We start from the raw sequence: 15,783 nt of genomic DNA, 5'->3' as shown, positions 1-15,783 counted from the left end.
CTCTCTCTCTCTCTCTCTCTCTCTCTCTCTCTCTCTCTCCCTCTCTCTCTCCCTCCTTGTGTACCACCCAGATGTTTCACACCCTTCTATCCATGCTCTCCATGTTCCTTTGCCCTTTCCATCCTTTCTGCCCTAAGTTCTTTTTCTCCATACATATGCATGGTTCCTGCTCTCATTTCATTGCCATCTTCTCTCAAGAAGCCTCCCTTGGTTCTTCTTCTCCTTTTCCCTAGCATCTGATGTTGCTCATCTCCTGACTGTGTATTTCCCCTTTAGAATGTGAACTCCTGAAGAGGAGGAGATTTTCACATTAATTTACTTTAGATCCCCAGTGACAGGCACAAGACAACACTGGCTCAGGGGTCTAAGGATGCCCAAATCACCCTTCTTGGAGGGATGCAGGCCAACACCCTTGAGTCCCTCTTCTTGCCCCACCGTCCTTGCTTCCCCTGCCTCTCAGGGTGCCATTCATCCTGCTGAAAGCTGCTTCCCACTCATCACCCTCCTCTTGGCCTCCAGTGTCCCAGGTCTCCCCAGCCTGCCTCCTCCTTATCCAACAGTCTTTCCTCAGCCTCCTCCCCTTCTCCCTGCTCCTCCACAGACATGCAAAGACCAAACTCAATGCTCTTCCAGCCCTCCTGCTTCCTGCCCTTGTTTCCTGCAGCTGAATGAGACCGTGGGCCCCCCTGCCTCCCAGGGACCAAGCTCCTGAGTACATAGTCACAGCCTGGAATATGGGGTGTTTGCTGGCTTGCAGGTAAGAGGCTTCTTGTAGAGACCCCCAAGGCCTGCTCTGGGCCACACCTTCTTTTCCCATTCTCTTTCTTCCCATCCATTCACTCAGAGCACACAGATCTGTGGCTCCCCAGGCTTAGCATCCAAAAGCCTTTAATAATCCTAATCCTAACCACCCCTTTCCAATCCTGTTTTCTACCCTTTCCAGGAGCAAATCTAACTCTTGAGCCATTCTCGATTCCCAGGCTTTCAGTGCACTGCACACCTTCCCACCTGAGGCCTGGATCCCCACGTTGGTGGAGCCCCCCTCCCTCACCCCTCGCTGCAGGGTTCCTCCTCTGGCCTCAGGGCTATGTTCTTGGTCTTTCTTTTGCCAGGGCAGTGACAAGTTGTGCCCACCTTTCATCTGCTCACTTCTCTCTGAAGAAAGGAAGTGGGTCTCTTCATCTGTGGGTCCCCTGCAGGCTAAATTCAAATTAACTACAGAAATTAACACAGTACTTCCTAGGGTGTATTGGGTGAAATGCACCATGATGTACTCCACAAAAAAGAAGGGAGGGAGCGAGGGATAGAGGGAGGGAGAAGAGAACGATCAGGAGTGGGGGAAAACAGATGACAGGGGTTGTGGCTATCCTGTTCAAATAACATTATTGACCACCTTCTTGGATGCCCCACACACACCCTAGGAAATTAAATGATTTGAGAATTCCAACAGTTTAGAAATCTGTTTATCTTTATTTCTTACAAGTGTTCTCCCACCAGATCTGACTAATGAAACTTCTTTGTAGCGTTTACCCACTTTAACAAGATATTGGAGAAATGCTGATGGAAAGGATGCTAGTTTGGGGACATGTGGTGGCCACCACAGAGAATGGCTGTGACGGGAAAGTAGGTAGATGGGAATCAATGTCGGGTGGAGTCGTTTGATCCTAATCCTAGAAACTGAGCTTCTCAACCTTGGGCACATGTGCTGCACAGCGTGCCTTGGAAATTTGTCCCCAGGGGAAAGAGGAGGCACCACCTGTCACCTGGATCATCAGCGCTAGCTCAAGATTTGGTAGGTGAGAATGAGTGGCTATTTAATATTTGATAAGAAAAAAATCTGAAGTCATAACTAAACAATATACAAAATTTGGGTGTAATTTTCAGCTGAAATATTGATTTTTACATTGAATACTTCCTGCTAAACCCTCAGATTGTCCCAGGAAATAATACAATTACAAATCTCTCTCCTCTACTATTTGGGGATCTTGGGTGGGAAAGCATAACCAGCAGTAGGCAGCCAAGACCCTTCAGCTGGGCCATCTGGGAAGTCAAGGGGGTGTTCAGGAGATTTGTTGGGCAAGGACTCAGGGTGCAGCCAGCGGAGCCATACTCTGTTGTAAAGCAAGCAAATGGGGAAGAACAATGGCCTGGCCCACTGCCTGCCATGGCCCATGACGTGAGCTGTCTTTACTTCCGACATGGCAGGTGCAGTTCTGTAGCCAGACTGTAGAGCAGCAGCCCAGAAGGGACCTTCGGCGCCTGCCCACCTCCATGGCAGCCTGGTCATAGTGGAGGACTCTCCCCTCCCCACAGCCATGGGATACACGGACCAAGGATGTGGGTCTATTCTATTGTGACAGGCACAAGATGACACTGGCTCAGTGGTCTGAGGATGTACAAATCATCCTTCTTGGAGTGATGCAGGCCAGAACATAGCCCTGAGGCCAGAGGAGGAGCCCTGCAGTGAGCGGTGAGGGAGGGGGGCTCCACCAACATGGGAATCTAGGAGCCCAACTCCCTCGCCTCCCCTCTCCAGAAGCTCCCCAGATACAAGCGGGCCCTCCAGTGTAGGCAGAGGACTCACCCGTATCCTTGGGGGAAGAGGTACTGTGGCCCGTCTCCTGACATGGGAGAGGGGTCCCGAGGATTGGTGGGCAGCTTTTGTGGTGTCCTCTGTGGATACGGGTAGTTGGGCTGGACAAAAGGGATGTAGCTCAGCAGAGGGGTGTAGGAGGAGCGGAAGATCTGCTGGCCCATCTGCTGTGGGTTGTAGACTGTCACCTGTAGGTCAGAGAGGAGAGAGGAGTGAGGTCACCATCTCACAGCCTTGACCCTAAATTACCCACCATGCCTCAGCCTCTGTGCCCCTAGTCCATGTGGGCATGTAGAGGACAATATGAAATGAAATGAAAAACATCTAGGGCTAAGTGAGGCTGGCAATTTACTGAATTTATCTGAACCTCAATGGCCTCATCTGTAAAATGGACAAACATTCTGTCTTGAATGGGATCATGTTAGTTGAGAGGAACACATAGTAGTGATTCTACGTTACTTCCATCCTCTTCTCTGTCTTCTTTCCTTTCTCTCCATCAATAGCCATCCCTAGAGCTCCTTGTTCATTTTTAAAGCTTTCATCATCCCAAGCAAATCTGCTGTGATTTCCAAAGCACTGGCTTCTGCCTTACGATCTCAGCAGAGTCCAAGTTGCAGACGGCCCTGCCCAGGAAAAGTCTTGGCAGTGGTGGGAGTGGTCTGTCTGCGCTGTCCAGCGTGGTAGCCACTGAGCGCTGGGGATCCAGCTCATGTCAATGAGGAATGGAAATGGGAATTTCACTTACTTTTAGTTCATTTAAATTTACAGAACCACACACACCTTGATGCTGCCTAATCCGACAGTAGGAGAGTAAGAGAAAGGGTAAACAAGCACGAGGGCTCAGCTCAAGCCCAAAAGAAAGACAAGAATTTAGGGCAGTTCTGAGACTACCTTGAGTAAACTCTCAGCAAGAACTGAGCTCCTGTTCTGCTGTCCTTGACAAGGCAGGGACGTCCTCTGCCTTACTGACTGACACCTCCAGCTCCAAGACAGCACCTGGCATGCCATGGCTGCTCAATAAACATATGCCTAGTGGAAGGTTTGCCAGGGAGGAGAGAGGGGACATTCACACCTGTTTAAATACCTGAACTAACAGGGAGCTCATTACTTCTTGCGCATCATATTGCACTACTGACAAAATCAGAAACCCTGTCTCCTAAGGAGCCTGTGTCTACCTCTTGTGCACAGAGGGCAGCTTGAGTCAAAAACAAGGAAGCTTCTAGATTCCCACTCTACCACAAGATCTCACAGTCCTGGAGCTCTGGATGAGCCTGGTCAGTGCCAACCCACTCCAGCCATCATGCTGAATGCTTGGAGGCTGCCAGACCCTCACAAGGCTTTTCTCATTAAACCTCCAAGCTGCCAGGGAGGGAGGGCCATTGTTATTCCCATTTTGCAGATGAGGAAACAGATGCAGAGAAGTTGAATGACTTTCTCAGCGGGTGTCTCCAGTTGTGAACTGCAGTTAGAACTCCAGTGGGAGCTGGATGTGACAGCACGCTTCTAAAATCCCAGAAATGTGGGTAACTGAGGTAGAAAGATCTCAAATTCAAGCCCAATTGGGCAACTAAGAGACTTAACAGGACCCCATCTCAAAATTTAGCAATTAAAAAAGAGCTGGGAACATACTGTAGCACAATCCTCAGTACAAAATAAAAAATAATCCCACAGGCTGTGCTCGGATCTTGTGGCCCTCTCCAGTCTTGCGTGCTGTGCCAACTCTGCAAGCTGAGCCCCTCCCTGGTCTTTGCCACTGTCCCCCCAGCCAGGCCTGGCAATGCTGGGCACAGGCACGGAAACCCCAGGAGGGTGAGGGCAAGTGTACCAGGAGCTTACTGAGTGGCCACAAAAGGTCACCTCCTAGGGCAGGCCTCCATGGCATCCAAGGCAGAAACTTCCCAAGCCTGCATGACAGGAGGAAAAGCCTGGCACTAGGAGGGACTGCAGTGGAAGCGATGGCCCTCGGAGTACACACAAGCTTCATTTGAAAATGTAGCATGATTCCACAGCACGGACAAAAGCCATCAAACAGGGCTCTGTATACCGCTCTGAAATCATCTCCAGCAAGCAGCCGAGCAGCATTCCTGTGCTGCATTGGTACAGAAATGTTTATATAAATAGATGCTACTTAAAGAATATGTCAGAAACCAGTAAACAGTGATTGCCTCTAAATTTTAAAATTTTCTGGTATGCTTTTATATTTCTGTCTCCAACCGTACGCACATACGTGCACATGCATAATTGTCTAAAAATATTTTCTTTGAATCAGGTGGAGACATCACTGTTGGGGTGAAGGGGGATGTGGCTGGGTTTCCCTGAAGCAGATGTGTCATCCCTGCTTCACATCAGGATGTGGGAGGCTCCTCCTGCGACAAAGCAGTCCCAGCCCAGGTAATAAAGTGGCTTACACATGAAGGCCCATCTCTACCTTACCAAACATTTTGGAATATTCCAAGGAAGGAATCCAGTTTGCAGAGAAAGGATGGATCTCCCTAGGGAGAAAGGTGAGGCAGAAGAATCTGGAATGTGGATGTGGAAGTGTCCATGAACCTTTGTGTGAGAGGCAGAGCCAGCCTGGGAGCTTGGAGGTGTGGTGTTCAGTGCCCTCTGGGCTCTGCACTCCCAGCAACCTTCCTCACACCCCATCCCTGCATGTTAGGGTTTGTGTCTAGCCGTCCCCACGAAGCCTAATGCAGTCATGGGGTGACTTCTAGAGTCTGTGATTGATTCATGATCCAATGCTGGGATTAGGGTGTGCGTGATCCATGGTCCCTGGGGCTGATAGCCTGAGTACAGTATGAGGATGGGAGAGAGAAGCTTGGTAGCTGCTGCAGCAGCTGCGGCTGCTCCCTTTTGGCTCTTGTTGTTTTGCTGCTTTCCACTTCCATGAACTGCTGCCCTCTGCATGTGCCACTCTGCCTTGGAGCCAGCTGAGTATGGACTGAAACTGCCATACACTGTGAACTAAATAAACCTTCCCTCCTTCAGTGTGGGTATCGGGTATTTTGTCTCAGCAACAAGAGAAAAGTAACTGAGACACTGCACCAGACCAATATCCTCTGAACATGCACTGTATGCAGGTATTCACAAATGGGAGCTGAGGCAGCTCGGTCCATGTGTATGACTGTATTTCCATCTGCTTCTGAGTGTGTGTGTGTGTGTGTGTGTGTGTGTGTGTTTGCACTGCTGCTTCTACTGCTGTATTCTAATACTGTATTATTATGCAAATGTATGCAATAGGTGCTAAAGCACGGTAATTGACAGCACCAGGCTACATGGTCAGACCCCAGCTTCTCATCTCCAGCCTACGTGGGAACAAAATGTTGCCAGATGTACCAAATAAAACTGCAGTATACACAATCAAATTGAAATTTAGATAAACAATGAATAACCTTTTAGCATAAATATGTCCCCATCTAATATTTCAGGCATATGAGTACTTACACTAAAAATTTATTTATTGTTGATCTAAAGTTCAAATTTAGTAGGACCTCCTATAGCCTTCAGGACAGGACTGCGGCTTCCTGTTACCACTGATGCTGGCCAGAGCCGTGTGATTTGCTTTGGCTAATGAACACAGGTGTATGTTACCAAGTACCAGTTCTGCACTGAGGCTTGTGGAAGCCTTGTGAGTTTCCTCAGAGCCCCCCCTGTGCTTACTGGAGAGGCGACAGCTCCTGCATCTTCAGTCCAGCTCTGAATCTCAGCCCAGGTAAGCCAACCTTTAGACCCATGAAGAAGAACTGAATGTTCATTGTTAAAAAAAAAAATCCTGGAGATACTGAAGGCACTTACTCCCATAGCAAAATTTTGTGAACTGTATGGCTTCAGTCAAATGACTTAATCTCAAAAAAAATGACTTAATCTCTCTGTTTCTTGGTTTCCACATCTATAATCTATTCACAGGCTGGTTGTGAAGGCTCCATTAGTGCAGGTGGAGCCCTTAGAGAGGGACCTGGCCTACAGTGAGGGCTGCTGTTACCATCACAGAGGAACATTGATTTGTGTTTCCCACCCAGATCTGCATGTGTGTTCATCATGCCGGAACCACTAGTGGGCCAGAAAGTATAGATGGTGACCAGGCGGGCAAAGATGAAAAGGTCTGTGACCCGAAGGCCTTTACAGAGCTGAGACAGAGGAAGGGAGGTCATCTACTCACCTGCCGGGAGTAGCACCCTAGCTGAGGAGGGACAGGCTGCTGATAGGGCATCCTCGGTGATCGCTGTGGGTACATACCCTAGGGGGAGGAAGAGACAGAGGCTCAGCGCTGCCGGGCGAGCCATTCCCAACCAGAGCCTGAGCTGTGCAGGTTCATCGCTCTGTGCCCTACAGACATGCTGCTCCCATTCCAGTTAGGATTGAGTTGACCCCATCACGGTGTTGGCTGTAGCTGCAATCAGGCCAGGGCAAGCATAGTTCATGCTTCGCAGAAGACCCCATTCAGCAGGCATCAAGAATCCTTGGGGTGACTAAGACAAGAGTTTCAGGAGTCGGATGACCTCCTGGTTTGCAGGTCTGCCCCTGAGGTCTGCAGCTCTGTAGCTTTCAGCAAGTAGCTTCACCTCTCTGAGCCCCTTTTTCCTCACCTGCGGAAGTGTGTATTCAGGCCTCCGAAGCCCATGAAGACAGCTGCATTATTTTAGTTGCTATCTGCACAGCTTTTATAAATGTCTTTCTTGTCTGTCTCAGTGTGTGTGTGTGTGTGTGTGTGTGTGTGTGTGTGTGTGTGTGTGTCTGTGCTTAATTAAGTCCATCTGCATGCATGTTTGCAATGGTGTCCACATGTCTATTTCTGCATACAAGGTACAGCTTTGCCCCCGGGCACATTAGCCTGAGTTTCTGCTGCTCTGAATCTGCATGTCTGGCACACTCCTGTGCCTGCACCTTGTAGGGAGGGATGGAGCGAGGAAAACGAGTTAATGCACGTAAGGCGCTGAGAACAGTATCCAGGACATAGTAAGGACTCTGTAAATGTTAAGTCTGTCCATCATCTCTCACTGCACCCCCAGGAAAAGGCTCTCAGGCAGGGAGCTCAGCCAAATGGGAAATGGAAATTGTATACACAGCTCTGTCTGGGGGCAGGTGGGGTGGGCTTTTGTCCACACACAAGCACAAGATGCACACACTGCAAAACTATTGTGGGTGAGCCAGCCCATGACCCCTCCAACCTCGGACTATCTGCCTTAGCTGCCAATCCAGAGCTCCCCATCTAAGGAGGCTCAAAGACCAAAGTGGCTGTCAGTCAGGGACACCTTCTCAAGAGCATTCTGAACCCTACTGATGTGCTACTCCCATGCTGTGTGTGGCTTGTACCAATTACCAATGTAGTGACAGTTTTTCCTATGCTCTTAAGGACTTCCTCGAAGCCTGTGGTCTCCTGAAAGGCTCCAGAGCGTCTCACCTGGAGGTCCCCCTAACTCTCTTAGTGGCCCACCCTCCACATCCCTGAGAGAAAACAATCTCAGGCAAGCAGATGCCTTCCCTCTGCTCTGCAGTATGTGTCCCCAGAGACCTTTCAGCACCAAGGCTTCCTACTCATGTGAGCCCTTCACCTGAAACCAGCCCCCTGTTCCCTTCCCTCTAAGCTCTGCAACAGGGTAGCCTCACTCACCCTCATGACCCCTGCTGGCTCCTGTGACACTGGTCTTGGGCAAAGCCTGGATAAAGAAGTCACGCAGAGTGGTGGCCTTGTCCACTTTCAGCCCTCAGTAGCCACTGATGTTTGCTGAGTGGCCCCCTTGTTTTACCCCTTTCTGACCCCATTAGCACTTAATTCTGCCCGCCACAGCCAATTTCCCAAGGCCAGAGATCAGCAGGGAGGCCTCCAGGGTCCCCATGCCTTGTGTTCCAGGGCACCCTGGGATGGAGATGGGGGACATCCATTGCCCATCCCGGCCCCATCCTTGAAGGTGATATTGCCGCATTCATCAGTGTGAGCCACACGGCCTAGCTGTGAGGACGTTTCCAGTGATTCAAATTGCAATTTTGAAAAAATCCCAAGCAATGGTAAATAAGCATTCACTCTTCTTTGCTTGAGGCCATGGCCCTTCCCCACACAGTCTCTCTCCTTGATCAGAGCGGTGTTCTTTTATACTAAGCAGCCCAGGAGCCGCTAGAAAGCCTGACTGCTGGGGACTTTATCTTCCTGATTCTGAGTCTCCCCACCAAAGAGCTCCAAGCAAATTGGATCTGGGACCTCCTTTTTAAAATTTCTAATGCCAAACCAGGAAGAGACTAGGATAGGCCAGGCTCCGTTCTCCTCTCTGCTCCCTCAAGGTCCCTCTTTCTTGGAAGATCACAGTAGAATAATAATAAAAAGCCAACATCTCTATCACACTTTTTCATCCATGGACTCAATTAATTCTTACAACCAAAGCAGCCTGTGCTGCTGCTGCTGTAATTATGATGAACTCATTTCACAAACAGGAAGCCAAGCCTCAGAGCGTTAACTAACTTGCCCAAGGCCACACAACTTGTAAGCAGCAGAGCCCTTATACCCGAGTCTCCCCGATTGCAAAATCTGCCTTCTCTCTATTATCCTGGGGCCCTTGCTCAGCTGTCTTGAAACTAGGTAGCATTTATGAAATGAAGAAGCTGTGAGAGGGTAAATCAAGCCATCTTCTGTTACCACCTGGGAGAGTCCACTCCTTTTACAGCAGGCTTCGGTGGGGCCCATTTATAGAGCCTGTGGATGCTTCCACCAGACCCTTATCTTGCTTCTGTCCATAAACTACAGAACTTCATTATAGTCACCCTGCAATGCAAACCCCAGTGTCTCTGAAGACAGGGTCCCTTCATGCTCAGGAAGTACCTCTGAATCTCACCCACTTCAACAAGTCAACTAAGAAGGAATTAACATAGCAAAGAGATGCCTTCCCCACTTTGTAGAACAGACCACTGCCAATTAGCTTTATACAGTGAGCTCTCCGAATGCATTGTAGAGTGAATAAAATGATTCACCTGTTTCTTCTTTTAAAGGTTGAGGTGCAGTGCCTAGGTCTTTGATTTAGTCCTGAAGTGGCACTAGACACCAAGTTTCTTTCTCATCTTAGAATCTCCTCACCTAGCATAATGCTCAGGGAGTAAGCATGGGACAAAGGTTTTTTTAAATTGTAAAGCAAATGACTAAATAAATAGACATTAGCAAATTATTGCATAGGTAAATAGATAAACAGTGAATAAGCAGGCCCCAGATGCAAGGGGAGAGGTATAACAGTGACGGAATCAGTGAATCAGTGAGCAGACCATTTCCCTCAAGACTTGTGCAAAAATAATAGTGCTAATTTGAAATTGACAACACTTACAGTTTCCTCTTTATGGATCTCTTTTCATTTTCATCTCTCATTTCAGTTGAGGGAGGTAGGATTTTTGTACCTGGCCTGAAAGTGATACTTGTCCTTTTTAGTAAACAAACAAGCTTAAATATAAAACTGAAAAATCCAGGCTTTGCTAAATTCCTTTAAGATTCAGGAGCTACACACAGGGAACCAACTCAGAGAGAGTCTTTATATGCAAAACAGAAAATTTCCCTGCCTGCACAAGACATCTAAGCCCTAAGGCTGTTGCTCTTGTAGTGGAAGAAATGATGCAGGGTACAAAGGGGTAGTGAGAGGGGAAAGGACATAGAGAAAGACAATCCAAATGTTGGCATGTTTCCTTCTCCGTTTTCCCTTTCCTGGCATTGCCAGGCCAAAGTGGGGCAGGGAATCGCCAAAGTCTTGGACACACAAGTCCAAGCCCTTATGCTTTCCCCACCCAACTACATGCCATTCTGAAGAGGAGCCAGGAAGGGGAGCAGGAGCCTAAGAAATCTTACATGCTAAACATCATTCCTGCAAAACCTGAGCACTATCTAAAGGGACTGTTTAAGTTATTGGATTGAACAAAGGCTTAAACTAGAGTGGACATTTATTTGATTCTTCCCTCCTTCTGCTGAGTGGGTTGCAGCTCTTAAGGGATATTAAGCTAAATGGACAAAATAAAGAAACTACATTTTCCCTGCATAAGTAAACTGTGTGTTTGTGTGTAAAATTTCAAACTCTGCTCCAAGTGCTTCACCATCCCTTTGTGTCTGGCCACTAATTCCCTCTGAGCTAGAAGCCAAAAACCAAGAGCATGTGCCTGGCCACCTTGGCTGATCTAAATTCTGGTTTCTTGGATGTGGTTTAAATAAAATGGTCCTAATCTATATCCAGAGTATGATATTTGAGAGTGAACAGAGGGTGCCATAAATAATGACTCTCAGACAAAAGACCTGAACTGGGATTGCCCTAAGTAATCTAGTACGTACGCCACAGGAGCAGGTGAGAAACAAAGACCACGACATCCGTTCTATCTTAGTACCTAACCAGCTAGAGATAGCAAAGAACTCTGGAATAAACCACCCAGTGTGTACTAGAATTTAAGTAGCAGGAAATCAAAAAGATACATGTGCACATGGTATATACCTAGAGGTTGGCTTGATGTGGTCACAATGAAAACAATAATGGATGTGATCACATATTGATCATGTCTTATGCTGTCCCCATGGTGGATCTGGAGTATAGAGATGGCATTCCAAGGAAGCCAGAGGCATTCTGGGAAATTGGCTTCTGACAAGCCACACCTGTCTCACCCTCACTCCCCCTCCCCCCCGCCACCACACCAGAATGCACATGGATGCAAATACCCCACTACCTGAGGAAAGCCAGAGGCCGCCACCTACCTGATACTGTGGGAAGGTAGAGTGATTGGTGAACATCGGTGGAGGCGGGCAGTTCAAGTTGAACCAGAGGGGCTGGTTCATGGTGGTGGAGGTCAAAGCTGGGGCAAAGCGTGGGGTGAAAACATTCCCTGTGTACTTAAGGTTATTCTTCTCTGTAGGTGTTACCAGCGGGTTAACTGTAAGTCACAGGAGAGGGAAATCTGTTCAGTGATTGAGGCAGGCCAGAGCCCACTCTGGAGAGCTCTGCTCTTAGGAGTCAGGTCATCTCATCTCTAAGAGGTCCTTCAAAGGTGTGGTGAATGACCAACTATAGCAAACATTTGAAAACCCCAGTGCAGTCTTGCTTGGAACCTGCCTTTCCACCATCCCTAGTGAAGGAGGCAGGTTATCAAGGGAAACAATAAACCAGATTGCTGTGGCTAAATTTCACCTACAGTGTTTACAGAATCAAATTCTTTCAAATGCTTTATGAAAATTTCTCTTTACATAAACAAATGGTATGTCATTTGGAATTCAGATAATTAAGACAGCTTCCAACCAGTGTCATACACTCATCAGGACCGAGTGTTGCTCTAGCTCTTACATCTATATTGGAAACTTTTTGTCCTTGGGTTTCTCTAAATTTCCTAGGCTGACCTTTAACTTGAGATCCTCTTGCCTCAGCCTCCCAAGTGCTGAGATTATAGACATTTTCCATTATGTTTGATTGAGAGTCATTTTCTCTTTAAAAACCTTAAAACATTCGAATAATTTAATGTGGAATGACTCAAAATTATTCTAAAAGAATGAAGTGAGGTGGAGTTGTTTCCAGGTAGGAATCCCAGAGTCCTCTCCTCTAAAAGATGTCTTGCAGGTTTATGCAACCATAAATGGGTCCTCAGTTTCCTGCATATTTGCGTCTTCTTGAAAAACAATTTTGATTGAAAAATACATAGGAGGGCAAGGGAGAAAAAACAGGGACATGAAGAATCACAGTATAGGAATAATCATTAGCTAAATCAAGATGGTTTTGACTTGGGAACCTGAGAAGCTACTATACATAGTCCGGGTCGGGACTATATTTAAATCACTGACAATGCCTGTGAGGCCCCTGCAAGCAAACTACACTTCTCTAACGATTGTATTCCTAAAAAGGGACCTGGAGGAAAAATCATTTCCCCATTTTATGGATTTAAAGATTCTGACACCCAAGGAGAACCTCGATGCTGGGTAAGCCAGAGCCACTGCTGGGCCTGACAGTCTCTGGAAGCCCTTTCTCTGCAACCCTGCCATGGGTGGGGTATGCTTACACTTCAACTCCAGCCCATCCATGTCTGCTTTGCTGCCAAGCTTCATTTGCCCACTTGGGTTCTTGGTATTCCCAAGGAACTCATAGAGCAGGTTCTTCTCAGCTGGCCATGCGGGCTTCTTGGCGGGCATGGTGCCCACAGAGTCACTGTGACTTTCCTCACCACAGGTGTCCTTCTGAGTCTGAGGCCATGGGCTGAGAAAGAGGCCCTCTTGATTCTTGCTTGGCTCCTTAATGCCAGGGTTCCATTCTACAGCAAGAGGAAAACTGAGTCAAAGCTTCTGGAAGACCAAGTGATGGATCCAGTGAGCTACCTTCTTCTGGACTAAAGGATGGCTCCTTCACAGCACACTGCTGGGGCTCACCCAAGTCTAGGGATTCTTGTTCAGCCAAGGACAGCCCCAATATCTCCTGGAAGCCTTCTTTCATCACTGCCTAGTCTGACCTTCCTGTCTCACACACCAATCCATCCATCCATCTGTCCGTCCATCCATCCATCCATCCATCCATCCATCCATCCATCCATCCATCCATCCATCCATTTGTCCATCCATCTGTCCATCTATCCATCCATCCATCCATCCATCCATTTGTCCATCCATTCATCTGTCCATCCATCCATCCATCCATCCATCCATCCATCCATCCATCCATTCATCCATTTGTCCATCCATCCATCTGTCCATCCGTCTGTCCATCCATCCATCCATCCATCCATTATCCATGTTTATCTTTCTTCCTTCCTTCCTCCAGCCTCCTTTCTTTCTCTCCTTCCTTCCTCCATCCCCTACCTCCCTTTCCTTCCTTGTCTCCTCCCTCCCTTCTATCCATCCACAGCATCAGCCTGGGGATGTAGGGATAATGTTCTTGCCACCAGGGATCACATGGCTCATGGAGAAGACACCCATCCCAACAGAACACGCAGTCAGAGCCACACAGCTTGGTTCCTCATCACGGGCTCTACCTCTGCTGTGTGGCTCAGAGGCAATCCAGCTCACTTGTCAGTGGCAGGCCCTGCCCTGAGTGCTGGGGACACAGTGATGAGTCAGAGCCAGACTCTGCCCTGCAGGAGCTCACAACAACCAAGAGGAGAGAGACATGCTGGAAATAGCTCCAGGACAAGGCAGATGGGCAGCATGAGGTGACAGAGGGACACAACATGTGAAGGTTCTGGCTGAGAGAGTCCTTTCTTCTCAGAAGGAAGTGAGGTTTCAGCAAGGCCTTGCATACAGGGCTGTTGGGGAGGGAGGTGCAATAGGCAGGCAGACTGGGAAGCATCAGAGGGATTGGTAAATTGCTGGAAGTGATGGGAATATTCTAGAGGGATGCAATTCAGGTATTGTTCCAAATAGATTGAGTATTCATCCCCAGATATAAGAATATTGTCAGCACTATGCAGTGGTTCTGCTCCACAGTGCTTCCACCCATGTGTCCTTTTAGCCCTGGAATGATTTCAAACAAAATTTTCAAACAAAATTAAGTGTGTGTGTGTGTGTGTGTGTGTGTGTATGTGTGTGTGTGTGTTAGAATGGATGAAAAATATTCTAAAAACACCGCACCTTTACTGAACATGTACAGACATTTTTCTTGTCATTATTCCTTAAATGGTGCAGTAAAACAACTATTTACATAACATTTACATTGTATTAGGTTTCATAATTAATCTAGAGATGGTTTAAAACAAGTAGGAGGATATGTACGCAGGAGGATGTGCTCTGGTTAGGTGCCATTTTGCACAAGGATCTGAGTGCCTCCAAATTTTGATATTTAAGGAATGGTCTTGAACTATAGATACGTTATCCTGGTTGAGGGGCCCTGCACTCCCGTCATCCTTCACTTCTTCTCCTTTGTGGTGGTCTCTGAATTGTCCACTGAGGTTGGCCATGAGAGTCACCTGCCTGCTGAATAGCCGCGCACTGTGCTAGACACTGCAGGTACCTGGGAACCTCGGTTGCAGCCAAATCAGAGAACTTGGGCCTCAGGGCTAACCTGCTGGAAGTGGACTTGATCCCACCAGGTCTTGGACCCCCAACCCAGTGAGGTGTTTGGGACTAAGTTTGCTTGGGACTGGGCCTGTCCTAGTACCATTACAACAAAGGAAAGAACTAGGCTCCAGTCTGGGCCAATTGAGGAGACAAGGACAATTTTAGCAGAACTTGTCCCTAGAGTCTCTTCCAAGACTTTCTCTAGTTGCTGAGTGTAGCCTCTAGCTAGTGCACTGAAATAACATACCAACTAATAATAGCCCATTCCCCAGAGGCATATGCACCTACAACCTGTCTCACATGGGCATGGGAGTGAGTGTGTGTGTGTGTGTGTGTGCCAGCACATATGCACACACACACACACACACACACACACACACACACCTGCCTATCTCTCCTTTCCCTCACTCATATCACCATATCCATGACAGACACGTAAGCCAACAAACACATGCACACAGACACATGCAGATGCACCACTCCTGAATTTTCTAACAAATGCCCTCCCTCTGGCAACGTTTCCTTTGGCGCACCTTTGCTCACATTTGAGCACAGACACAAATGGTGGAAGCCTGTGTGGGCAGGACCGTGTCCAATCCTGCCAGTCCACCCAGCGTACAGGCATCCATGAGTCCTTCCAGAAGGAGTAGGAGGAGAAAGAGAAGGAGGAGGAGGAAGGTCTCTGGCCCTTAGGTAAGGGCTTAGTCTTCTCCCTCCACTGCCAGCCCGTCACCCAGAAGGTTCTACCAAGCCTCCCCAGCACTCGCTCCAGCTTCCTGTCCCTGACTCCAATTCCCCGAGCTCTCTACAGTGCTCCAGAATACAGGATATCCTTAAAGGTGACCTTGTTTTTGTTTTCTCAGGGAGATGGATTTGGGTCTTTTGGGTGTGACCTTCTCTTGGTCACACACCCATGGGCACAGTCTGAGGGTCAGGGTTCTCACAGTTGGCATGAACATGATCTGCTCTCCTAGTGACTGCTGCCTGGGGGTGAACACCACTGCCATCCATTTGTCTCCTGGGGACCATTCAGTCTGACAGCTGGATTAGCCCAAAAAGAAGGATCCTGGGGGTGGGGGTGGTTTGAGGTTAGGAGGTGACTGCATTTCCTGAGAAGGGTATGGACTCCTTGACTGAGGGATAGGAAGGCACTTTTCTGAGCCCTCATGCCTAATAACTTATGCATTCCCTTCCTGCCCCATCTGAAGTAGAT

General features: G+C 48.1%; 1 protein-coding gene across 1 annotated transcript in view; it reads right to left on the bottom strand.

The window, feature by feature from the left end:
* Positions 1–15,783, bottom strand: part of CUNH1orf94 (chromosome unknown C1orf94 homolog) — a 39,876-nt gene that overhangs the window by 3,535 nt on the left and 20,558 nt on the right. Inside the window, exons 3-6 of the mRNA XM_004640997.2 lie at positions 12,587–12,835; positions 11,298–11,473; positions 6,753–6,830; positions 2,585–2,781 (exon numbers count right to left, since the gene is read on the bottom strand). Of these exons, the coding sequence (XP_004641054.1) occupies positions 2,585–2,781; positions 6,753–6,830; positions 11,298–11,473; positions 12,587–12,835 (700 nt within the window). The remainder of the gene's footprint in view (positions 1–2,584; positions 2,782–6,752; positions 6,831–11,297; positions 11,474–12,586; positions 12,836–15,783) is intronic.

Source organism: Octodon degus, unplaced genomic scaffold (genome assembly GCF_000260255.1).
Source record: "Octodon degus isolate 3935 unplaced genomic scaffold, OctDeg1.0 scaffold00130, whole genome shotgun sequence".
Lineage (NCBI taxonomy): Eukaryota > Metazoa > Chordata > Mammalia > Rodentia > Octodontidae > Octodon > Octodon degus.
This window is presented reverse-complemented; position numbering and strand designations above follow the sequence as displayed.